This window comes from Cherax quadricarinatus, chromosome 5 (assembly GCF_038502225.1).
Source record: "Cherax quadricarinatus isolate ZL_2023a chromosome 5, ASM3850222v1, whole genome shotgun sequence".
NCBI classification, from domain to species: Eukaryota; Metazoa; Arthropoda; class Malacostraca; order Decapoda; family Parastacidae; genus Cherax; species Cherax quadricarinatus.
In genome coordinates this window covers 11094253-11121266 of record NC_091296.1, presented here as the reverse complement: position 1 = coordinate 11121266, position 27014 = coordinate 11094253, and the positions used below count along the sequence as shown (strand labels likewise).

The following is a 27014-nucleotide window of genomic DNA, read 5'->3' as shown; positions in this document are numbered from 1 at the left end:
CCAGCAGTCATAGGAGTGCACGGAGGCAAGTGCTTTTTAATGGACATCATGATGGTGTATGAGCAAGGTAACTTATGAAGGAATTCAGGAAAAAAAAAAAAAACAATTAGCCAGCCTTGAATTCTGAATGTCTGAGGGCAGTACCTGCACTCTGCAGAACGGGTGGGAATGTTGCAATCAAAGGGTGAGCTGATTGTGATGTCAGCCTTTTTGGCAAGACAGCTAAGTGAATGTTAGTGAATAATTTTTTTTTTTTTTACATCACCCTGCCTCGGCAGGAGAGAGGAAAAAAAGGTAACACAGGTCTACCATCACTAATCCGGCATCATTGGGGGCTGTAGGGTGCCGGATTAGTGATTTTGCCAGATTACAGAGAGGTTAGGTTAGAATACACTTAGCCCAACAGCGATATTTATGCATTGGCAATTTCACCCACTTTACACCATATTTTTGGCCCATTCCATTGTTCCAGTCTACCAAACTCATAGCTATTTTGCCAGTATTCCTTCTATTCTGTCAATTGAGTACAAGAAACCGCCCATTAACCTATTTCAACTACCCAATACATAAAGTGGTCAGAAATCGGTAATTTGGCCAATTTCACACAAATTTCAAGAGATGCTAATTTCAAAATAGGGGCCAGAACAAGCAATGCAGACATTCCTGGCACTAAAATAATTTTCTCTTCATTAGTCACGTCTCCAGGCCCCTCTTATATTACGCTTTCTTTCCATTTTGAATTTTTATTCACACAAGAAATAGAAGATTTACTGTTATGCAGACTACTGCATTACTATAATAATTGTACAAATAATGTCAACCCTTTCGTAACTGAGTATTAGACTGGCTAGTTGGATACGTATTGGATGGTGACATCATTTGTACTCTTGAACATAGCAAAAATCAAACATTTCTGGTACTTTGAGCTCAATTTCAAGGTACAGTACTTTCTATTGTGGAACTAATGAAAATCATATCTATTTCTGTAATATATCTGCCATTCTATTAAATGAGACCGACTACAACTGCAAAGTCGCCGTTTTACGCAAAAAACATGGTTGCAGTTTTTTTCTCATGCACTGCGTGCTGCAGGATTTTTTTTTTATATAGTGCACACTTACCACACAGACCTATCCTCTCATACGTAGGCCCAAATTTACCAGTCACAGCTTATTTGAGTGAGCCCAGCTCATGGCAACCAACAGTGGCTTCTAAGCCACCTTGTCTTTTAAGGACATTGTAAAGTGTATGTGCTTTACAGAACGAGAACCATTTATTTGTTGGAACCATGGCTTAGGGCTAAAAGCGAGCAGGTTATAACAATAAATGGAGAAAAAGAAACTGGAATGACTTATGCAGCATGTAGTGCCACCAAACAGTAGCTGTAGGTTGGTGTGGCAACCCCGGAAATTTAAAATTATGCTAGGCGAAATTAGTGCCAGATTACTGATGGAACCAGAGTACTGACTGCCGGATTAGTAATGGCCGGCCTGTACTGTACTTACCTAGAAACATTTCTATAGGGTCAATATAACAGTCATGAAAAGCATTAAGCCTGTACTCCCTTCAAAGGAAAAGGGGGATATTTTTATGCTTTGAAGGACTCTTGATACAAGGAATGAGAGCTATTCCTTTTTTTTTTTTTTTTTTTTTTTTTTTTTTGATCAAACCTAATTACTGTACATACTCTAATGTGATATGCAGAACCCTTAAGGGTTATTCAACACCACAAGGCAGAGTGTTCATAGAGGGCAAGAGGTGTTCCAAGGAGGACATCACTACAGACAAGGTAAGGAGGGGTGGGGGAAAGGGAAAGGGGAAGGGGGGTTACACATTAGGTAGCACATAGACATCAGTCAAGAAATGGCAGTGTTTGGAACTGTCAAAGTTTGTTAAGGCACTGAAGAAGAACAAGGTAAAGTTGGTTTACTAAATAATAAGTGGGGAAATAAATGAAAACATGTTAGACTTGGAGAGTTTTGCAGTAGGCTTTTGACCAGGGATGAACAAGAGGCCCTTAACAACTGTAATTACTGTTGATAAATGACTAAGAGTTCAGAAAGGAAGAACATTCTTCTATGATGGCTTTTCCTTTTTTGCCTGTATTCACAGAGACTCATTCATTAACTTAGTACATACACAGCTTTATAATTTCACACTAATTTGTTAGATTAACAGCCATAATTTTACTCATACTTTGAAGATGATGTATCTATCTACACTGTATTCATTTCTCTTGAAGCATGCATGGAATAAAATATTTCAATTTAAGAATGTGGACATACCTCAGTAATGTGACTGGTTAGGTTCCAGACCGCTGCCATCAAGACAATCACAGCTTTTTTATTTTCCCACTTGACAGTGCATATAAAAGCCTAAAAACGTTTACATGCAATAGCACTAGGCCTAAAAATGTTTACATGCAATAGCACTAGGCCTAAAAACATTACAAGTCAAAATAAATAAAAAAAATTGAAAACTGCCAAAAACCATCTTAAGAGCAAGGCAAGCACTGAAAATAACACAAACACGAATATAACTGAAAGGCACCATATTAACAAGGTATGCCTATACAAGTAACAACTACATACTTCACATCAATCTATGAAAATGTAGACTTCTAAATGAAACTTTCAAGCATTTTTGTTGGACGCATGATACCAACTGGCAAGGAAGTCTTTTTGCATGACTAGTATGTTTATGCATCACTGGTTTAGATGGTTATGAAATGAATACTGGAAAGTAAATCATGTATTATAAAGGTTTCTTACAAAAATGTATTTTTCACCATCCCTATTTATTAACTAAAGAATTTACAGGATTCTGCATTAAGTAATATCTCCCATCTTCAATCCACAAACTGCAATGGACGACTCTATGAAATCTTGATAAGGATGTATTTTATATAAAAGTAACTATATAAATTTTGAAGATGCAGTTTACTTGGGTTCAAGATCTTGAGAGTGAATCTTGGAGTCAGAACAGCATAACAATGACAGTGTAACTGGGCTGCTTCTTGAAGCATCTTTGTTACAGTATATCTTTCCCTGCTTAATACTCATCTTGTTTTCAAACATTCCACTAATAATGGGAGAATTTAATTCAATATGATCACCACTGTATTCTACCAATGAACACTGACTAAGGCTCTGTTTGTCATTTGAACTTACTCGAGAGATACAGATGGTGGCTAAATTATCTATTGGTCCAGAAACCTGACAGGACACTGAGGTAACTGAGGGATCTGATTGTACTGCATGCACATTCATGTTATATTGAAGTTCTGGTTTATCATTCTTTTTTTCTCTCTCTACATCACCATCAGACAGTTCTGGTAAAATGCCTACTTGTTTATGGCTACTCTCCGAGCTATTTATATCCTGCTTTATTTGTATAGTAAATGGTGGCTTATCATATTTTATCTCATTATCTGGACACAAGGTATCTACAGATCCAGGTATATTCTCTTGTACTGCTACATTAGACAAACTTTCTATAAGGGGATTGTCTATTCTGGTGCTATGTGATGGTACAATCAATGACTGATCATTAAGTTCTGTCACATCTAAAATGTCATGTAAATGTGATGAAATCTGCAGTCTACATTCCCTAAGTGGGACAACATTTACAGAGTTATCACTCTCAGACTCTCTCTCAGAAGATACAGTGGCAGCAAGATGATCTGCTACACTGCTAGAAGCATCCTTATTACCAGTGACTTCAGTTTCTTCAGCCTCCACTTTCAAATCCAGTTTATGTAACATTTCCAATTGACGTCTATTCTTAAATTCTTTTGTTTGTGCCCTATTCCTGCGTATAACATTTCCTTTGACTGTTTTCTTCTCACATTGTGATTCACAGTCAGACCGAGTACTGATGCTTTCCACATTAGTAGTTATTGGTGAATGTGGTGAAATGGCTGACCAATATGAGCCAAAACCTGATGCAGAATTATTTAATAATCCTTCACTAGTTATACGTTCTATACTTAATCTTGCAGACCGTCTTTGAACCTTTTGTTTAGTTTTCATATTATAGTGTGTAATGGGTAACTGTACAGTATTTACACTGGGTGATGTTGAGAACTGATCTGTGTGAAGAGAAAGAGCAGCCATTTGAGCTGAAGGGGATGAAGGCGAGTAACAAATAACAGTGTCACCTACTGGAGGTACAGTGGGAGATTGGCTGATTGCAATACCATCTTGAGATACAATTGATGTAGACTTCAATTTCATGCAGGGTTCTACACAGTTTGTAAAACTAGCATCTGCAGTACTATCAAGATGATCCGAGGTACTATTTGAAGTATCACTTTCTGGTTCAAGGATCGTGCGGTACAAAGGTCTCTGAATGCCAGACACTCTTCGCTTTCTTTGTTTATTTCCCTTCTTTTGCACTGTACCTCTGGTAGATTTTGAAACAGTTACTTCTTGAGAGCTTTGCAAATCTGTATACAGGCCATTATCAGGTGAGAGAAGCATTATTTCAGAGGTGGCGTTACTTGGTAATGATGGTACCTCTTTTTTTCCTAAGGAATCAGTAGCTTTAGAACTTCTCCTTTTCTTAATTACACTGTCAGCTTCTGATTTACCAGATCTTTTTAAGCCAATTTCTAATTTCTTGGCCTTCTTTATTTCATTTCCTTGCTCATTCTGAGGTTTTCTTTGTTTTGCTCTTTGTTTTGCTGCAGTTCTTTGTTCATCTGGGAATTCACTATATTTTTCAACATCTTTCTGGATATGTGTTACACTCTCCTTGGTCTTTCTATCTTTACTTGTCTTGTGCAGTTCTGTTCCCATTTGTTCACACTTATCATTGGAAATTTCTTTCACAATTAATGATGATTCACATACTTCAGAAATACAAGGTTTTTCTTTGTCATCTGCAGGTGAACTGGTTGTCAAGGAGGAATCAGTCATTAATAAGCAATGCTGATTTAAAGATGACTCCTCACCTTTATTTTGTATCTTATTAAGAGGCTCCTCCAAGGTTTTACACAAAGGTTGCAAAAGACACCATGATAATTTTCCTGATCGTCTTCTCGTTTTTTTCTCCCGGGAATTTAGGGACTGCGGCTTTAAAGGTTCATCAGTAATGGATGATGAAATAAAGTCTTCATGAAATATTGGATCCGTCATTATATTCTCCAAGTCCAAGTGGATTTCTTTGTGTAGCTTTGAATTATCCACCAAAAGAGCATTCATGTTTTGCGTAATATCATCAACAGAAGTGTTCCCCATGTCAGGCTGTATAATATTCCCAGAATAAAACCCAACACTTTCAGTTAAACTTGAAAATGTACTATTAGTAATATGATTATTTTCATTTTGATTTTCATCTTCTGATAGGCAAGCAAGCACGGCCTCAAGGTCCTTAAATGAAATGGATGTTCCCTTTGGAATTTTCACCCCTTTTAACTGCTTCATCTTACGAGCACGTTCCTTACGAGAACGAATTTTTTGCTTTGAAGGGTTGTAATGACTGGCAAATAAACAAAGACGCTTCAGTTTTTTTACAGCCATTACAGATAAGTCAGTATCACCAACAGTCTCTTCTCTAATGTTCCACTTCCCACCTTTCTTGTGTCGAGGTGATTCATAGATAGTTTCCAGTGGAGTTGACGTTACTTCCTTAACATTCTGCTGGCGGTACAGATTTTCTACAGTCACCTCTGCCTTCCTTTTAAATCGACGATTTGTTGGAGTTGAACAGTCAGCTCCATCAGTACGAGTGACCTGTACTGTCCGCTGCCGTAATCTGAAATATTAAGAGAACAGTACATATGTAAAATGACCATCTACAAAACTACTGCCAGAAACAGTACAGTAAACCACTGATTAAACAGCCCTCACTTTAAATGAACTTAGGAAATACATGTACATGATAAACCCTGCCAGATTATTCAATTCAGAAACAATGGCAAATGTTCATCGGTTACAGAACTGCTCGTTACTGCTACAGTCAGGGCAAGACAATCTCATTAGTATCCATGGTAGCTGGCATTACCAGCCATCCACCCCCCTTGCCTTCATTAGTGCCTTAAATCAAGGGTTTACCATATTTGAAACAGAATACATTAACTCTTGAGACAAACTGGGAAACAGTATCTATAGCAAAAATATAAAATTTATACACTAAAATATACAGTACAGCCTCTCCTCACTTAGCGATGCACTTGTTTACTGATGCCTTGGACTTACAATGGGCTCTCTGACCAGTATTTATACCTAAATAATGTATATTACAGCTGATTTCCTCTTATCTGTTTATTTCAATATACAGTACATTACTGTATGTATAAACATTTAAAAATATACCAGAAATGTTATAAATAGTGCAAAGGTGACATTAAAACAATATCAAAGATGGTTGACACAAACCCACTACCATTAGAGTATGCTCCTCACTTAACGATGAATTCATTTAACAATGTGGTCTTAGGAATGGAACTCCATCGTTAAGTGAGGAGAGGCTGTAATAATATACATTATTAAATATAATTATCCTACAAATTTGAATTTTATCAGAATTATATTTCTGGTAACAAACACACACATTGATTGAATTATCCACACATTTACTATCAATACTCATTCTTCCAGGCTTGGTACATGATCCCTAAATTTACAACTACCAGCAAGATTTTGTTCATATTATGCTCAATGGCTTTCCCACACCCAAATTACTTTTTATTTTGGTCATTCTTACAACTCCTGTAATTATTTTACATGATGGTAGGACTGTTGGTGTCTTTTTTCTGTCTCATAAACATGCAGGATTTCAGATATGTCTTGCTGTTTCTACTTACACTTGGGTCACACTGCACATGCACGTACAAGTATATGTATACACACACACATGCCCCTCAGGGTTTTCTTCTGTTTCCTTATTAGTTCTTCTTGTTTATTTCCTTTTATCTCCATGGGGAAGTGGAGCAGAATTCTTCCCCAGTGAGCCATGCACGTCATAAGAGGCGGCTAAAATGCCAGGAGCAAAAGGCTAGTAACCCCCTTCTGTATATATTACTAAATTTAAAAAGGAGAAACTTTCGTTTTTCCTTTTGGGCCACCCTGCCTTGGTGGGATACGGCCGGTTTGTTGAAAGAAAATGATTCTTACAACTGTCATTATTAACTAGATTTGTGATAGTATATGTTCTCTGAAGCATGAAATGGACTTAAGTCTAAAATAATAAAAAAAAAAAATGCAGCCATTTTTGTGCACTGTCCACAATTTTTAGTTTTGCAGGAACAAATGTATCATATAGACAGAGAAACTACATTGCACTATTTTTTTTTGTCTCATAGTACATCACACACTGTGCATTAATGTACAATATGGAACACAGAGACCCTCTTCAGCCAGTAAATAAGTATACATGTTACACAAGTTTATATGTACAGTTGACTACCTTTTTCCCACTCAACCACTTAGGTAAGGAACGGAGTCAAAATGGAGGGCAAGTGTTATATGGGAGAAGCCTGACCACATAATCAACCCTTTTACTGTTGAAAGCCCTGAAATTAAAAGTATTTACGGAGTTGCCATTCCCCCTCCCCACACACAAAAAAAAAAATGGTAGAGAATCTTTTTCTGAAGGTAATGAAACCAAAACACAAAATTTGATGAAAAAACTTTTGGAATTACATAGGTGCAAAGTTAGCAGTCTTGGTAATTTAACCCTTGTTCTACATTACACCAATTTCATTATTTAACTCGACCAAATTCTTAGCTATTTCGCTCTTAGTGAACAAGTAACAAAGGCAGACTGAGTCACAAACATATGAACGGCTGCGTCCCACAGGCAGGTGGATGTGTCTGGTACGGACAATTTCTGAGTGGATGTACAAAACAGGGAAAATTTCGCCGAAAAAAGTGGTCAAAAACTGAATTGTACGATAACCGGACTGGATGAAAACCGGGGTTCCACCTCAAAGTGGGCAAAATCAGTTATGTAAATCAGTTGTGTATATTTAATTCCATAAGTACAATATTACATCAGAATTTGCATTTTTGGTGTCATTACCTTCAAAAGATTCTCTACCTTGTTCAAAGATAAAATTATTTTTTTTTTATATATAAAAAATGCCAACACAGAAGGGACTTTCAATTTGGGGGTTCTGACAGTTATGAGTTAAAGTGGTTAGAGCAAATAATGCAAAAAACTAGTGTAAAATTCTATGAATTTTTTTAATGAATTTCAATTTAATAAATATTTTACCGTATAACATTAAAAAGGATATAGAATACAGGCATTAGTGAATGATAATTTTTATTTGATTTGTTCTGCCTATAAAGTCAATGGTCCTACTGCAGTGCTCCACTGTTTTGTTCTTATAACTGTGATCACAACATTTTACACTATGGCTAAGTGATAGGGTTAACAACAGATGGTACTAAGCTACAACAGTAAAGGGTATATGTGATTTCTATCCTTGGTGGTGCCCAATGATCAGAATATACCTTACTTGACCTACAAAAACATACTTGGAGGGAACATGTACAACAGTAGGGTATTGTTGAAACATTCTGCCTACATGGTAGCCTTCTTCAGTCAAACACAGCAGTGTATTTGACTGAAGAAGCCTACCAATAATGATATCCTACTGTTGCATGCATCTTACTCATCTATTTGTCGGTACTGTATACCATTTTCTTCAAAATACAAGCTTATGTACAAGGAAGTATGTACAGTGGACCCCCGCATACCGTTGGCATAACATAACGTTAAATCCGCATAGCGATACATTTTATCACTAAAATTTTGCCTCACATAGCGCTAAAAAACTCGCTCAACGCTATTCGTCCGAGACGCGTCTATGTGAGGCCTGAGCCAGCCTCACATGTTCCGCCGGTGGCATTGTTTACAAGCCAGCCTCCGCGGTAACATCCAAGCATACAATCGGAACATTTCGTATTATTAGTGTTTTTGGCGATTTTATCTGCAAAATAAGTGACCATGGGCCCCAAGAAAGCTTCTAGTGCCAACCCTGTGGTAAAAAGTGTGAGAAATATTATCGAAATACTGTGGTACCATGGTCAACTGCTGATGCTGCTGCTGCTGTAGCACTGTCAGCTGCTGCTGCTGCTGTAGCACCATCAGCTGCTGCTGCTGCTGTACCACCGTCAGCTGCTGCTGCTGCTGTAGTACCATCTGCTGCTGCTGTAGCACCGTCTGCTGCTGCTGTAGCACTGTCAGCTGCTGCTGTAGCACTGTCAGCTGCTCCTGCTGTAGCACTGTCAGCTGCTGCTGCTGTAGCACTGTCAGCTGCTGCTGCTGTAGCACTGTCAGCTGCTGCTGCTGCTGTAGCACTGTCAGCTGCTGCTGCTGTAGCACTGTCAGCTGCTGCTGCTGTAGCACTGTCAGCTGCTGCTGCTGCTGTACCACCATCAGCTGCTGCTGCTGCTGTACCACCATCAGCTGCTGCTGCTGCTGTACCACCATCAGCTGCTGCTGCTGCTGTACCACCATCAGCTGCTGCTGCTGCTGTACCACCATCAGCTGCTGCTGCTGCTGTAGTACCGTCTGCTGCTGCTGTAGCACCGTCTGCTGCTGCTGTAGCACTGTCAGCTGCTGCTGCTGCTGTAGCACCATCACCTGCTGCTGCTGCTGTACCACAGTCAGCTGCTGCTGCTGCTGTAGTACCGTCTGCTGCTGCTGTAGCACCGTCTGCTGCTGCTGTAGCACTGTCAGCTGCTGCTGTAGCACTGTCAGCTGCTGCTGCTGCTGCTGCTGTAGCACCGTTGTTGGTGTGGCTTATTGAGAATACCAAGAAACAATTAACCCCAGAGGGTTAGTCACCCAGGATAACCCAAAAAAGTCAGTGTCATCGAAGACTGTCAAACTTATTTCCATTGGGGTCCTTAATCTTGTCTCCCAGGATGCAACCCACACCAGTCGACTAACACCCAGGTGAACAGGGAAAAATGCCTGGAACTAGTGCTCATATTGGTGAATTTAAAGCCAGTAAAGGTTGGTTTGAGAGATTTAAGAATCGTAGTGGCATACACAGTGTGATAAGGACTGTTCTGGAAGAAAATGTCAAACAGGACCTACAGTACTCAGGAGGAAAAGGCACTCCCAGGACACAGTGTCTCATCAGTCATTGCTGCATCTTCAATAAAGGTAAGTGTCATTTATTCTTCATTTATGGGGAAAATTCATTCGCATAACGATAATTTTGCATAACAATGAGCTCTGAGGAACGGATTAATATCGTTATGCGGGGGTCCACTGTACTTCAGTCACAGAGTCGTCAGGAAGTGGAATAGCCTAGCAAGTGATGTAGTGGAGGCAGGAACCATACATAACTTTAAGACGAGGTATGACAAAGCTCAGGAAGTAGAGAGAGAGAAGACCTAGTAGCGATTAGTGAAGAGGCGGGGCCAGGAGTTGAGTCTCGACCCCTGCAACCACAATCAGGCGAGTACAATTCCTTATTTCTATTATAACCAGTGTTTACTCTGCTATATCACATAATGACAAAGTATAGTAAGGCAATTATAGTTAAGTAACACCAGGTTTTCTCCGTTTCACCCCCTACAAACCCAAATAGTAATTCACTTGTCTTCAGCATGACAGGGCACACAACTCTCACATTCTCCTCTATTTCAGTTAGTTTTGTGCTTAAGTTTGTAGTCATACGTATGGTACAGTTGAATGGCACATTTTCCTTCCCAGGATGTTCTGGCCAAGCTCAGGGCACATAACACTGTCCAATAGTTCAACCACATTGTAATGCAAAGGTTTTTAATAAGTCCTTGTTGATAGACACACGTTCTTGACAGTGCTCTGACAACTTTGGCCTCCCATCTACCTTGCCCATACAACATTTAACTTGGCAACATTGGAAAATATTCACTCTACCGTTGTAGAAACATTCTACAACTAGCGGCCTCCTGAGTTGGTAAAGGTACACCACAATCACCAGCAGAGCCTCAAGGACTGTACAGTAGGACCAGTTCAGTGCCAGAGCCCAGATAATAACATGCACCAGTGGTGCTACCTCACTGGTTGAAATGATTCACAATGAAGGATCTTAAGTCTCCATTCCCTGCAGAACAAGATTAAACAAAAAGATGAAATAGGAAGTAGGGAGACAGACAATCAAGAGCCAGGGGCCAACAGGGTATAGATTCTGGTCTAGAGGAACTTGTTCTTTTCCTTGCCATTCAGCAAGCTACTGTTTGCAATGGAGGTTATTTTTCATAAGTTTCTATGCTGCTGAAGGTCACAGATGGCATCTTCCTTAGTTTAACGATGTGCACATATTGTTAGTCAGATAACTGGCCAGTTTCCAGGTTTTCAACTTCATGGTTCAACCCCAGTACATCACAACTTTCAACTTTCCTTCATACAATAAAGAACCCCCAGGTTCAAATTTTCTTCAACGTCTTTACCTGGAGTTTACCTGGAGAGAGTTCCGGGGGTCAACGCTCCCGCAGCCCGGTCTGTGACCAGGCCTCCTGGTGGATCAGTGCCTGATCAACCAGGCTGTTACTGCTGGCTGCATGCAATCCAACGTACGAGCCAACGTACGTAATGTTTTAGGGACCATTTTTACAGAAGTCATGATGGGCCCACCTTGCACTGCTCTTTAACAAATTATTATTCTGTTAGTGTTCATCAATACCTTAGTCCTTAACACTGTATTTATTGGCGTTCTGTGACATTAGGATATCAACATTTCTGTTATGATACCCATCAGCGAGGAGCCTTCATTCCTCTATTCCTCTGTTATTAGCCCTTTGACTGCTTTGGTCATATATATACGTCTTACGAGCCAGTGTTTTTTGATGTATTTATATTACAAAATTCTGGCAGCTTCAAATCAAGTGGGAGAAAGCTGGTAGGTCCACATGGCAATCATATCCCCCCTAATTCTACGTCTTTCTAGAGAGTGCAGATTCAGGGCCCTTAGTCTATCCTCATAGGGAAGGTTTCTGATACATGGGATCAACTTTGTCATCCTCCTTTGTACATTTTCCAGAGAATTTATATCCATTCTGTAATAAGGTGACCAAAACTGTGCAGCATAATCTAAATGAGGCCTAACCAAGGATGTATAGAGTTGAAGAACAACCTGAGGACTCCTATTATTTATGCTTCTTGATATGAAGCCAAGGATTCTATTAGCTTTATTGCGAACACTTATGCACTGTTGTCTTGGTTTCAGATTACTGCTAACCAGAACTCCTAAATCTTTTTCGCAATCCGGAATATTAAGATCTACATTATTTAGTTTATATGTGGCATGGTTATTGTCCTGTCCAACATTTAGAACTTTGCATTTGTCTATATTAAACTGCATCTGCCACTTCTCCGACCACTGCATCAGTCTATTCAAATCTTCCTGGAGTGCTGTGAGAGAATGGGTCTGTGTGGTCAGTGTGCACAGTATAAAATAAAATCCTGCAGCACACAGTGCACAATGAGGAAAAAAAAAACTAACCTTGTTTTTGGATTACAACGCAGACTTTGAGGTGAATTTTTGTATAGTATTTATGGTTGTATTCTCGTTTTCTTGGTCTCATTTGATAGAATGGAAGACATATTACAGAAATAGAGATGATTTTGATTGGTTTCACAATGAAGAGGACCTTGAAATTGAGCTCAAATTAGCGGAAATGTTCGATTTTGCAGATGTTCAAGAGTAAACAAATGACGCCATTGTCCAATAAGTGTCCAACTAGCCATTCTAATACACAGTCACGAATGGGTCGACATTATTTATACAATTATTACAATAATGCAGTAGTCTGCATAACAGTAAATCTTCTATTTTTTGTGTGAATACAAATTCAAAATAGAAAGCAGGAGTAATACAAGAGGGGCCTGGACACGTGACTGATGAACAGAGAAAATGTTATTTTAGTGCCAGGAATGTCTGCATTGTTCATTTTGGACCCTATTTTGAAATTGCCATCTTTTTGAATTTGCATGAAATTGGCCAAACTGCCAATTTCTGGCCACTTTATTGGGTAGTTGAATTGGTAAATGGGCGGTTTCCTGTATTCAATCAACAAAACAAATGGAGTTCTATAGAAACAGCCGAGTTTGGTCGACTGGAACAATGGAATTGGCCGAAAATAGGGCTCAAAGTGGGTGAAATTGCCAATGCGTAAACATCCCCGAGACTGCTAACTTCACGAGAGCGTAACTCTAAATTTTACATCAAATTTTGTACTTTTGGTGTCATTAACATCAGGAAAAGATTCTCTATCATTTCATAGGAATTTTTTTTTTTTTTTTTAAATTTTGCGACAGACACACTTTAGGATTTGAGGTCGCAACAGTCAAAGGGTTATAGATGGCACTTTCAGTCTTGGCAGGCATCTTTCACTGAGTACCATACCACAACCTAATTCTCTGCATCTACCTAGCAATTTTGTTTTTCTAAATCATCCTGTTATGGGTTGAGATTTTTCCACTTCAGTGCTTGGCACAGTACTATATACAGTGGACCCCTGACATTCGATGGCATCGACATTCGATAAATCCGACATTCGATGCATTTTAACGGAAAAGCTTCGCCTCGACATTCGATACGATTCGTACGAGACATGTCCATGTGTGGCCTGAACTGCACCGTGTGTGTCAGTGTTTACAAGCCAGCCAGTGTGTGCGCATCAAAGGATACATTCAGTACATTCCATATTATCCATAATCACTGTTTTTGGTGCTTGTTTCTGCAAAATAAGTAACCATGGGCCCCAAGAAAGCTTCTAGTGCCAACCTTTCGAGAAAAAAGGTGCTAATGACTATTGAAATGAAGAAAGAGATAATTGCAAAGTACGAAAGTGAAGTGCGTGTGTCAGAGTGCATGATGATTTGGTAAAGAAATTGCCTGCAACTAGTGGTGATGCGAGTGAATTTAAGGCCAGCAAAGGTTGGTTTGAAAGATTTAAGAATCGTAGTGGCATACACAGTGTGGTAAGGCATGGTGAGGCTGCCAGTTTAAGTCCTAATGGAAGGGGATTCCCCTTCTAAACACTAACACCATCCACACACTCCCCTCCTCCCATCCCATCAATCATAACCAGATCTTCATTAAAGGTATGTGTCAATTATTCTATTATTAATCTATTGTTACTGTAATTTTTCTATTGCATTAAACTTAATATTTCATGTGGTAAAATTTTTTTTCATACTTTTGGGTGTCTTGCACGGATTAATTTGATTTCCATTATTTCTTATGGGGAAAATTAATTCGACTTTCGATATTTTCGACATTCGATGGCTTTCAGGAACGGATTAATATCGAATGTCGGGGGTCCACTGTAGTGCCTTCTCTATGAGTGTGGGCACTGATGGTAGAATTCCTAGAGTGGTTCATGGAATCTGAACCCAGAACATGTCTTAAAATTTTGAAGTATGAACAGCTACTTTCTGTGGAGTTCGATGACCTACGGCACCCACCACCTTTCCCTGTTGGCTGTTCCTCATCAGACTATCAAATGGTATGTTAGGACTGCACAGTCAGCAAGGAAATCGAGGTGCTCTAGGGCATGGGTGACAAAGTGACCTAAAAGTCTATTACTGACATTATAGAGATTATACAGACAAATTGCAATTCCTATAGTAGTTCATGGAATCATTCCCAGAAGATAGTTTTTTTTATAGTACACTTCAAAATATGAAAGATGAAGAGGGGATTCAGAACTAGCTTTTCATTTATATAAGTAAATAATATTCTGAATTTTCTTACTGTAGTTGCAGTTAATCACCGAATTTGATATGCACTACAGAATATCAAATATTTACAAAAACTACAGTACTCTTCAATTTACAAAACACATACCCGTACTATAATATAATAAATTGTGTTTCATGGATTGAAACACCATTGGAAAAGATAAGGCTAATTGAAAATAATCAATATTGTATTCATACAGAAGAATGCAAAAAAATATAATCAAAAAACCTGAAACCTCTTCATAATTTTTACACCACACATTGCTCTCAAACATGACATCTCCATTGTCTCCAGCATTTCTCTTGCTGCAGCACTTAAAACACATGCCTCATACTGCAGGCTCATTACCCCATATAACAGACAGGGCAATACATAATGTGTAGAGGTCTCCCTCAACATTCGCAAGGGTTAGGGGATCAAGAACCTCGCGAATGTTGAAAAATCACAAATGTTTGGTGCCCCAATATATTGTAGGGAAATATAATACAATACTGCTTCCTTAGCCTACTGAACCATGAACAATCATAAAACATATGAAAACATCACAAATATCGTACTAGTGCCAGCCCTTTGGTAAAGAAGGCGGCAAAAACTATAGAATTCAAGAAAGAACTCGTAGCAGAGTACCAAAGTGGAGGAGGAAGAGAGAGGGAAGATGTGCCTCCTTCATTGAATCAGTGTTTCTACGATATGTACGATACTAAAGCAGCACGAGTCGATAAAGGCTATAGCGCTAGCCAGGGATAAAGTGTAGCATTAACAGTGTAGCAAGTAAGTTAAGCAATTAATCTACAGAAAAAGGGCAGCAAGAACATAACTCCTCCAATGTTGTTGAAGTTATATAGGGCGACTGACAACACTGCCGTCTCTAGTCTCTACCACCATTATGGAAGGCTAATGTCTCAGTGGCCCTTATACACCCGACAACAACACAGCAACACTCGTGACATACGTAATGACATATTTTATTCATTCTAGAATATATGTCATGTTTCTATGTTATTAATATTGTTTATTATGTCATATTAGATGAATTGTGATAGATAAGTAAGCTGTAGAGTTGATATTAGTGTCATGCTGAAGGACTATCTTGTCCTATCTCCAAACAAACTCTGCCACCGCCAGAATTCCTAACATATGTAATGACATTTTAAATATGATTGGGCAGCTGGGAATTCGCGAATGTTTGAAGCTCGCGAAAATGGATAACACGAACGTTGAGGAAGACCTGTATGCAACAAATACAAAAATGACATACAAATACAGCCTCTCCTCACATAACAACAGAGTTCCGTTCCTAAGACCACATCGTTAAACGAATTCATCGCTAAGTGAGGAGCATTCTATAATGGTAGTGGGTTTGTGTCAATCATCTCTGATTTTGTTTTAATGTCACCCTTGCACCATTTATAGCATTTCTGTAATAAATGTAGTGTACTGTATATTGAAATAAACAGAACAGAGGAAATCAGCTCTAATATACTACATTATTTAGGTATAAATACTGGTCAGAAAGCCCGTCATAAGTCCGAGGCATCAGTAACTGAGGAGAGGCTGTAAATGGTATTAACAAGCACTAACAATTATGTCAGCTGAGTGTCACTAACCTACGGCCTGTGGATGTGGATGTTTGGGTCATTTCTTCGTCATCTGAAGAATTCATTTTCAAAACAACTCTCTCCTGGAATATTAATAATTCAGTTGAAAACTAATGTACAGTATCTACAAAAGGTAAGGTAATACTGTATATCAATCAATATATTTATCTCTATATCCCTATCTCTCATATCCCTATCTCTCACATAATGGCTGAAATCTGCATAGTAGTAAGTAATGCCTAAATTTATGTTCTACAACTAGTATAGTACACTATGTATTAGATAGTTTGAAAGGTTCAGAATTAGTGGCTCGAAATTCTTTGTACAATAAGTAGCTTTATTTTGAGCATACAAGATACTGAGTTCTGACAATTAATTGTAACCTGGAGAGGGTTTTGGGGGTCAACACCCCCATGGCCCGGTCTGTGACCAGGAATCATGGTGGATCAGGACCTGATCATGGTGGATCAGGACCTGATCAACCAGGCTGTTACTGTTGGCTGTACGCAACCCGACGTGAGAACCACAGCCCGGCTGGTCAGGTACTGATTTCAGGTGCCTGTCCAGCATTTTCTTAAAGACAGCCAGGGGTCTATTGGTAATTTCCCTTATGTATGCTGGGAGGCAGCTGAACAGTCTTGGGTCCCTGACATTTATTGCATTGTCTCTTATCATGCTAGTGACACCCCTGCTTTTCATTGGGGGGGATGTTGCATCGTCTGCTCAGTCTTTTGCTTTCATAGGGAGTGTTTTTCGTGTGCAAGTTTGGTACTAGTCCCTCTAAGAGTTTCCAATTGTATATAATCATGTATCTCTCCCGCCTGCATTCTAGGGAGTACAGGTTGAGGAACTTCAAGCGTTCTCTGTACATTTTCTAGGTCACCAATTTCACCTGCCTTGAAAAGTGCTGTTACTGTGCAGCAATATTCCAGCCTAGATAGAACAAGTGACCTGACAAACTGCAAACTCACCCATTGTAACTTCCATGCATCTTATAAAAGAAATACCGATTTTGAGCTTGAAATTACTTTTTTGCATTAAAACCTAAGTTTCAGGTGCACATTACTGGAAGGAGCACTGGAACAAACTCCCCAGTAGTTATAGAGGCTAAAACAGTGTGTAGTTTTAAAAATAGGTTAGATAAATACACAAGGGGGTGCAGATGGGTGCGAGTTGGACCTAACTACCCCACAGGGGTCGTACAAAAACATTTAGGACAACTAGTTCTAAGCCTCACACAAATTTTGGATGAATTACAATTGTCTTATGTGGAAACCTGTGTAAATTACCTAGGCTAACCTTAAAAAAATATTTATTTCCAAACAGTGACATTTTTATTTAGGGCAATAATGTCTGCCAGGCAAGTAGGCTTCCGTATACCATACGGAAGCCTACACACGAGTTGGCATTAATTTCTGAAGAGAGACACACTTATGTACAGTTCAGGACACTTATTATCTCTGTATTAGAACTGGAGAAGACACTCGTAGCGAAACGTTTCCTCTAATAAATGTCCTGAACTGTAAACAAGTCCCTTCCTTCCCCCGACATCAGGTCGGTATCACCACACTATTTTTCATTAATTTCCGAGCTTGATTTAAAACATCAAAGACACTGACATGTACCACAGCACGACAGACACTCTGGCTACACTTTAAGACAAAATTCGCAGAGAACTGCCACCCAAATGACGGGAAAACTCACAAGAAACGAAACATAGCAGGAGGTAGAAGACCCCAAAATGTGAATTTAAACCCAGTCAGTTGTTTACAAGAGCGGCGGTGTTGCCACCTCTCGCCCTCACACTCAACTATTATTGTAATAATAATATTCTCTCTAAGTTAACCACTGGTTAGATGAACATGAAGAAAATAAATAAAAATTAATAAATACAAATATATGCGAAAAAAATTATGTAAAAATTAGAAGAAAGTATACTTTAGCTATGTTCAAGGTTGCATTCGATTATTAACCCGGAGGATTGTAACCCAGGATAATTTAAGCAATTTATTAATATTAATTATAATAATCATATAAAATAATAATAATAATAAATTATAAAATAATAATAATAATAATAATAATAATAATAATAATAATAATAATAATAATAATAATAGTAATAATAATTATTTCTACAAGTACATGATACAACTAATACAGACCAATGGAAATAAGTCATTGTGCCTGTATTTTTTTTTTTTTTGGGGGGGGGAGGGTTATCCGAGGTAATTTACGTGTACTTGTGTCTAAATCAAATTACTTAATATATAGAAAGTCTCTGATTATGCAGAACATTTCGGGCAACTTAAGTTAATCTTGCCCCCAGGATGTGACCCACACCAGTCAACTAACACCCAGGTAGCGGCCCTGACTGCTAGGTGAACAAGGGCAGCGGTGTAAGGAAACACGCTCAACGTTTCACCTGTACCGGGATCGATCCCCGGCTCCTCATTGTGTGAGCTGAGGACGTTATCAACCAAGCCACTACTATTACGCTGGCAAGGGGGCTGACGCACTGTAATCATCGTCACCTCGTTAAAAAAGAAACAAAAATATTAAATAACAATAGATTCAAGACAGTCATCTAGTTTCCTCAGTATTAGTTATATCATGTACTTGTAGAAATAAAGATTATTATTATTTATTATTATTATTATTATTATTATTATCTTTCCAAGAAGACTGCCACTCAGGATTCCCATAGGATTATACAGCGCATGTAAGAGGGGGGGGGATGGAAGGTATTCAGGCTCAATTCAGAGAACCAGAGAACATAAGAACATAAGAACGAAGGAACACTGCAGAAGGCCTACTGGCCCATGCGAGGCAGGTCCAAGTCTCCTACCGGCTTAAGCCAATGCACCCAACCTAGTCAGGTCAGGTCACATTGACTAAGGGAGGAATACGGCAACCGACCTGGTAGCACAAGCTATCAGGTCTAACTCACACCCACCCACATCCACTCATGTATTTATCCAACCTATTTTTAAAGCTACACAACGTTCTGGCCTCTATAACGGTACTTGGGAGTTTGTTCCACTCATCCACAACTCTATTACCAAACCAGTACTTTCCTATATCCTTCCTGAATCTGAATTTTTCCAACTTAAAACCATTGCTGCGAGTCCTGTCTAGGCTAGATATTTTCAGCACACTATTTACATCCCCTTTATTTATTCCTGTCTTCCATTTATACACCTCAATCATATCCCCCCTAATTCTACGTCTTTCTAGAGAGTGCAGTTTCAGGGCCCTTAGTCTATCCTCATAGGGAAGGTTTCTGATACATGGGATCAACTTTGTCATCCTCCTTTGTACATTTTCCAGAGAATTTATATCCATTCTGTAATACGGTGACCAAAACTGTGCAGCATAATCTAAATGAGGCCTAACCAAGGATGTATACCTGGAGTTTACCTGGAGAGAGTTCCGGGGGTCAACGCCCCCGCGGCCCGGTCTGAGACCAGGCCTCCTGGTGGATCAGAGCCTGATCAACCAGGCTGTTGCTGCTGGCTGCACGCAAACCAACATACGAGCCACAGCCCGGCTGATCCGGAACTGACTTTAGGTGCTTGTCCAGTGCCAGCTTGAAGACTGCCAGGGGTCTGTTGGTAATCCCCCTTATGTGTGCTGGGAGGCAGTTGAACAGTCTCGGGCCCCTGACACTTATTGTATGGTCTCTTAACGTGCTAGTGACACCCCTGCTTTTCATTGGGGGGATGGTGCATCGTCTGCCAAGTCTTTTGCTTTCGTAGTGGGTGATTTTCGTGTGCAAGTTCGGTACTAGTCCCTCTAGGATTTTCCAGGTGTATATAATCATGTATCTCTCCCTCCTGCGTTCCAGGGAATACAGGTTTAGGAACCTCAAGCGCTCCCAATAATTGAGGTGTTTTATCTCCGTTATGCGCGCCGTGAAAATTCTCTGTACATTTTCTAGGTCGGCAATTTCACCTGCCTTGAAAGGTGCTGTTAGTGTGCAGCAATATTCCAGCCTAGATAGAACAAGTGACCTGAAGAGTGTCATCATGGGCTTGGCCTCCCTAGTTTTGAAGGTTCTCATTATCCATCCTGTCATTTTTCTAGCAGATGCGATTGATACAATGTTATGGTCCTTGAAGGTGAGATCCTCCGACATGATCACTCCCAGGTCTTTGACGTTGGTGTTTCGCTCTATTTTGTGGCCAGAATTTGTTTTGTACTCTGATGAAGATTTAATTTCCTCATGTTTACCATATCTGAGTAATTGAAATTTCTCATCGTTGAACTTCATATTGTTTTCTGCAGCCCACTGAAAGATTTGGTTGATGTCTGCCTGGAGCTTTGCAGTGTCTGCAATGGAAGACACTGTCATGCAGATTCGGGTGTCATCTGCAAAGGAAGACACGGTGCTGTGGCTGACATCCTTGTCTATGTCGGATATAAGGATGAGGAACAAGATGGGAGCGAGTACTGTGCCTTGTGGAACAGAGCTTTTCACCGTAGCTGCCTCGGACTTTACTCTGTTGACGACTACTCTCTGTGTTCTGTTAGTGAGGAAATTATAGATCCATCGACCGACTTTTCCTGTTATTCCTTTAGCACGCATTTTGTGCGCTATTACGCCATGGTCACACTTGTCGAAGGCTTTTGCAAAGTCTGTATATATTACATCTGCATTCTTTTTGTCTTCTAGTGCATTTAGGACCTTGTCGTAGTGGTCCAATAGTTGAGACAGACAGGAGCGACCTGTTCTAAACCCATGTTGCCCTGGGTTGTGTAACTGATGGGTTTCTAGATGCGTGGTGATCTTGCTTCTTAGGACCCTTTCAAAGATTTTTATGATATGGGATGTTAGTGCTATTGGTCTGTAGTTCTTTGCTGTTGCTTTACTGCCCCCTTTGTGGAGTGGGGCTATGTCTGTTGTTTTTAGTAACTGTGGGACGACCCCCGTGTCCATGCTCCCTCTCCATAGGATGGAAAAGGCTCGTGATAGGGGCTTCTTGCAGTTCTTGATGAACACAGAGTTCCATGAGTCTGGCCCTGGGGCAGAGTGCATGGGCATGTCATTTATCGCCTGTTCGAAGTCATTTGGCGTCAGGATAACATCGGATAGGCTTGTGTTAATCAAATTTTGTGGCTCTCTCATAAAAAATTCATTTTGATCTTCGACTCTCAGTCTGGTTAGCGGCTTGCTAAAAACTGAGTCATATTGGGACTTGAGTAGCTTACTCATTTCCTTGTTGTCATCTGTGTAGGACCCATCTTGTTTAAGTAGGGGCCCAATACTGGACGTTGTTCTCGATTTTGATTTGGCATAGGAGAAGAAATACTTTGGGTTTCTTTCGATTTCATTTATGGCTTTTAGTTCTTCCCGCGATTCCTGACTCCTAAAGGATTCTTTTAGCTTAAGTTCGATGCTTGCTATTTCTCTGACCAGTGTCTCCCTACGCATTTCAGATATATTGACCTCTTTTAGCCGCTCTGTTATTCTTTTCCGTCGCCTGTAAAGGGAGCGCCTGTCTCTTTCTGTTTTACATCTACTCCTCCTTTTTCTTAGAGGAATAAGCCTTGTGCATACATCGAGTGCTACCGAGTTAATCTGTTCTAGGCATAAGTTGGGGTCTGTGTTGCTTAGTATATCTTCCCAGCTTATATCGGTTAGGACTTGGTTTACTTGGTCCCACTTTATGTTTTTGTTATTGAAGTTGAATTTGGTGAATGCTCCCTCGTGACTAATCTCCTTATGTCGGTCTGGGGCTCCGCGCATACATGACTGAACCTCAATTATGTTGTGATCTGAGTATATTGTTTTTGATATGGTGATATTTCTTATCAGATCATCATTGTTAGTAAAGATGAGGTCTAGTGTATTCTCCAGTCTAGTAGGCTCTATTATTTGCTGGTTTAAATTGAATTTTGTGCAGAGATTTAAAAGCTCGCGTGAGTGAGAGTTTTCATCAGAGCTGCCTCCTGGTGTTATTACTGCAACAATATTATTTGCTATATTCCTCCATTTTAGGTGCCTTAAGTTGAAATCCCCCAGGAGCAAGATGTTGGGTGCAGGAGCTGGAAGGTTTTCCAGACAGTGGTCAATTTTTAACAGCTGTTCCTGGAATTGCTGGGATGTTGCATCCGGAGGCTTGTAGACTATCACAATGACTAGGTTTTGGTTCTCGACCTTTACTGCTAAAACTTCCACTACATCATTTGAGGCATTTAGCAGTTCTGTGCAAACAAATGACTCTGCAATGTACAGGCCAACCCCCCCTTTTGCCTGTTCACTCTGTCACATCTGTATAGGTTGTAACCTGGGATCCATATTTCGTTGTCCAAGTGATCCTTTATAGAGTTGAAGAACAACCTGTGGACTCCTATTATTTATGCTTCTTGATATGAAGCCAAGGATTCTATTAGCTTTATTGCGAACACTTATGCACTGTTGTCTTGGTTTCAGATTACTGCTAACCAGAACTCCTAAATCTTTTTCGCAATCCGTAATATTAAGATCTACATTATTTAGTTTATATGTGGCATGGTTATTGTCCTGTCCAACATTTAGAACTTTGCATTTGTCTATATTAAACTGCATCTGCCACTTCTCCGACCACTGCATCAGTCTATTCAAATCTTCCTGGAGTGCTCGAATGTCCTCGTCAGAATGAATTCGACGGCCTATTTTGGTGTCATCGGCAAACTTGCCGATGTCGCTCTTTATGCCCTCATCTATGTCGTTTATGTAGATTGTGAACAGCAGGGGGCCGAACACTGACCCCTGTGGAACACCGCTCGTGACGCTTCCCCACTCTGATTTCTCCCCATTTATGCAAACTCTCTGCTGCCTATTAGTCAACCATGCCTCTATCCAGGAAAAAATTTCTCCTCCTATTCCATGTGCTTTAATTTTCCTCAATAGTCTCTGATGTGGGATCCTGTCAAAAGCCTTACTGAAGTCCATATACACAATATCATATTCATTACCATGATCTACCTCCTCAAATACCTTAGTGAAAAAAGTTAATAAATTCGTAAGGCAGGAACGCCCCTTTGTAAAACCATGCTGAGATTCGTTGATTAATTTATGCTTTTCAAGGTGGCTACGAACTGCCTCGGCAATTATTGATTCCATAAATTTTCCCACTATGGAGGTTAGGCTTATTGGTCTATAGTTCGAAGCTAAGGACCTGTCACCTGTTTTGAAAATAGGTATCACATTTGCCATTTTCCACTTATCTGGCACCATGCCAGTTTGTATTGATATGTTGAAAAGATTAGCCAAAGGTGTGCTAAGCTCCTCTTTACATTCCTTTAGAACCCTTGCATACAGTTCATCAGGGCCTGGGGATTTGTTAGGTTTTAATTTATCTATTTGCCTAAGGACCATGTCACTTGTGACCCTAATCGTGCACAGTTTATTATCGTCCTGTTCTACATAATTTATCATTACTGGAATATCGCTGGTATCCTCCTGTGTAAAAACTGAGAGGAAGTATGTGTTAAAAATTCTACACATTTCCTTATCACTGTCAGTGAGCTGACCCGAGGAACTTTTGAGTGGGCCTATCTTGTCCCTGGTCTTACTTCTGTATATCTGAAAGAATCCTTTTGGGTTAGTCTTCGATTGTCTTGCAACTTTAACCTCATAATCTCTTTTTGCTTTTCTAATTCCCTTTTTTATTTCTCTCTTTAACTGAATATATCGATTTCTTAATTGCCCCTCTCCTCTTTTGATTTGCCTATATATGCCTCTCTTTTGACCAATCAGATATTTTAATCTATTGTTCATCCATTTAGGATAATTTTTGTTTGATCTGATTTCCCTATTTGGAACATAATTTGACTGAGCAGCTAGAACTATGCCCTGGAAAGCATCATATCGGCAACCATCACCACCTACCTGACCCTTAGTCAGGTCATTCCAGTTCAGCCCACCTAAGTAATTTTTCAGTCCTATGAAATCAGCCAAGCGAAAGTCAGGGACGGAGACTTGATTGCCATTATTAGGGGGATTCCATGATATATTAAAACTGAGTGATTTGTGCTCACTTTCCCCAAGCTCATCATTAACCTCAAGATTATTAATTAGTGTTTCCCTACTGGCAAGAACCAAGTCAAGGAGGTTATTTCCCCTAGTTGGCTCTGTCACAAACTGTTTTAAAAAACAATCCTGGATCGTATCAAGAAAGTCACCTGACTCTAAATTTCCTGTCAAATTGCTCCAGTCAATCTGTCTGTAGTTGAAATCTCCCATTAGCACAACATTTTCGTATGTAGATGCCTTACGAATTTCGTCCCGTAATAGCGCACAAAATGCGTGCTAAAGGAATAACAGGAAAAGTCGGTCGATGGATCTATAATTTCCTCACTAACAGAACACAGAGAGTAGTCGTCAACAGAGTAAAGTCCGAGGCAGCTACGGTGAAAAGCTCTGTTCCACAAGGCACAGTACTCGCTCCCATCTTGTTCCTCATCCTTATATCCGACATAGACAAGGATGTCAGCCACAGCACCGTGTCTTCCTTTGCAGATGACACCCGAATCTGCATGACAGTGTCTTCCATTGCAGACACTGCAAAGCTCCAGGCAGACATCAACCAAACCTTTCAGTGGGCTGCAGAAAACAATATGAAGTTCAACGATGAGAAATTTCAATTACTCAGATATGGTAAACATGAGGAAATTAAATCTTCATCAGAGTACAAAACAAATTCTGGCCACAAAATAGAGCGAAACACCAACGTCAAAGACCTGGGAGTGATCATGTCGGAGGATCTCACCTTCAAGGACCATAACATTGTATCAATCGCATCTGCTAGAAAAATGACAGGATGGATAATGAGAACCTTCAAAACTAGGGAGGCCAAGCCCATGATGACACTCTTCAGGTCACTTGTTCTATCTAGGCTGGAATATTGCTGCACACTAACAGCACCTTTCAAGGCAGGTGAAATTGCCGACCTAGAAAATGTACAGAGAACTTTCACGGCGCGCATAACGGAGATAAAACACCTCAATTATTGGGAGCGCTTGAGGTTCCTAAACCTGTATTCCCTGGAACGCAGGAGGGAGAGATACATGATTATATACACCTGGAAAATCCTAGAGGGACTAGTACCGAACTTGCACACGAAAATCACCCACTACGAAAGCAAAAGACTTGGCAGACGATGCACCATCCCCCCAATGAAAAGCAGGGGTGTCACTAGCACGTTAAGAGACCATACAATAAGTGTCAGGGGCCCGAGACTGTTCAACTGCCTCCCAGCACACATAAGGGGGATTACCAACAGACCCCTGGCAGTCTTCAAGCTGGCACTGGACAAGCACCTAAAGTCAGTTCCGGATCAGCCGGGCTGTGGCTCGTATGTTGGTTTGCGTGCAGCCAGCAGCAACAGCCTGGTTGATCAGGCTCTGATCCACCAGGAGGCCTGGTCTCAGACCGGGCCGCGGGGGCGTTGACCCCCGGAACTCTCTCCAGGTAAACTCCAGGCTACTCCACCACCTTTTCTGTTGACCTTGTCAGTGTGGAATAATTTATAGCCTTGTATGTGACATTCAGAGGGCATCTCTCTATCTTTCAGATTGAGCCAGGTCTCTGTTATAGCAATAATATCTATGTTTCCTGCACTTGCAATTAATCTTAGCTCATCTATCTTATTTCTTACACTCCTGCTATTAGTATAGTAAACCTTAAGGGAGCTAGTCCCTTGCTGCCCTCTGCTGTCCCCCTTTGTTTGCTGACCTGTTCTATTGTCTTTATTTATAACTTCATGCTGAATGCCTTTTATACATTTACTGTTTCCATCCCTAGTGTTGCAACCTGCTTGTTTCCCACACACACCCATACCTCTATCTTCCATCAGTTTAAAATCATAGGCATTTCACCAATGGCCTTCTCAATCGAGTCTGCAAGTGCTACCACCCCTGCCCCAGAGAGATGTACCCCATCCCTTGCATACATATCATGTTTGCCATAAAAGTTGTTCCAGTTGTCAATGAATGGGATCGCAAGTTCCTTGCAGTATCTGTCTAGCCAGCAATTTACACCAATTGCCCTAGACAACCATTCATTTCCTACTCCCCTTCTAGGCAAGATGCTACATATGATTGGGATCCCTCCCTTAGACTTAATGAAATCTATAGCTGACCTGTACTTATCTAGCAGCTCTTCTCTCCTACCCTTCCCAATATCATTTCCACCAGCACTGAGACAGATGATGGGCTTGTTCCCATTACCTGACATGATATTATCCAGCCTGTTGACAATGTCCCCAACACCAGCTCCAGGGAAGCACACTCTATCTCTCATCTTCTTATTCCTATTACAAAAAGCACGGTCAATATATCTTACCTGAGAGTCACCAACCACAAGAATGCGCTTACCTCTGTTAGCAGGGGCAGTAGTACCCTTACCTTCACTGGCCACTGAAGTACATTCATCCTGGAGAACAGAGAAGCGATTTCCTACCTTCAGATCTTCTCTTAACTTTCCTTACTCTGATGCGCCTTCCATTACTGTGAACAACTCGCCACTTGTAGCAGGTGCTGGGCTGCACCTCACTGCTGGTAGCCGTTGCTACCTCCCCAACTACAGCCTCCTCACAGCGAGAGACAGACTGCACCTCACTGCTAGAAGTTTCATTCCCCACAACTCCAGCCACCTCACACTCTCTCCCAGACCCATTGAGGTGGACCTTCAGCCTCCTAATCTCACCAGCATCAAGGAACCTCCCTTGAGGGAA

General features: G+C 40.3%; 1 protein-coding gene across 2 annotated transcripts; it reads right to left on the bottom strand.

Moving 5' to 3' along the window:
- Positions 1-1795: 1795 nt before the first annotated feature.
- LOC128684851 (uncharacterized) lies at positions 1796-18112 on the bottom strand. 2 transcript variants are annotated; one of them, XM_053771150.2, is made up of 3 exons: positions 17913-17991; positions 16303-16376; positions 1796-5757 (listed from the first exon to the last, which is right to left on the bottom strand). In XM_053771150.2, exons 2-3 carry the CDS (start codon positions 16356-16358, stop codon positions 2940-2942), a joined length of 2874 nt encoding a protein of 957 aa, XP_053627125.1. In that variant the 5' UTR covers positions 16359-16376; positions 17913-17991; the 3' UTR covers positions 1796-2939. The 2 variants fall into 2 exon arrangements, with proteins under 2 accessions (XP_053627125.1, XP_053627124.1); XM_053771149.2 differs by lacking the exon at positions 17913-17991 and adding an exon at positions 17998-18112 and having other exon boundaries at positions 1797-5757.
- Positions 18113-27014: the final 8902 nt, after the last annotated feature.

Excerpts from the sequence above, each read along its gene's own strand:
- LOC128684851 (XM_053771149.2), bottom strand. The coding sequence starts at position 16,358 with ATGAATTCTTCAGATGACGAAGAAATGACCCAAACATCCACATCCACA. Across the intron at positions 5,758-16,302 it reads TCCACATCCACAGGCCGTAG|ATTACGGCAGCGGACAGTAC; the intron begins GTTAGTGACACT and ends TTAATATTTCAG.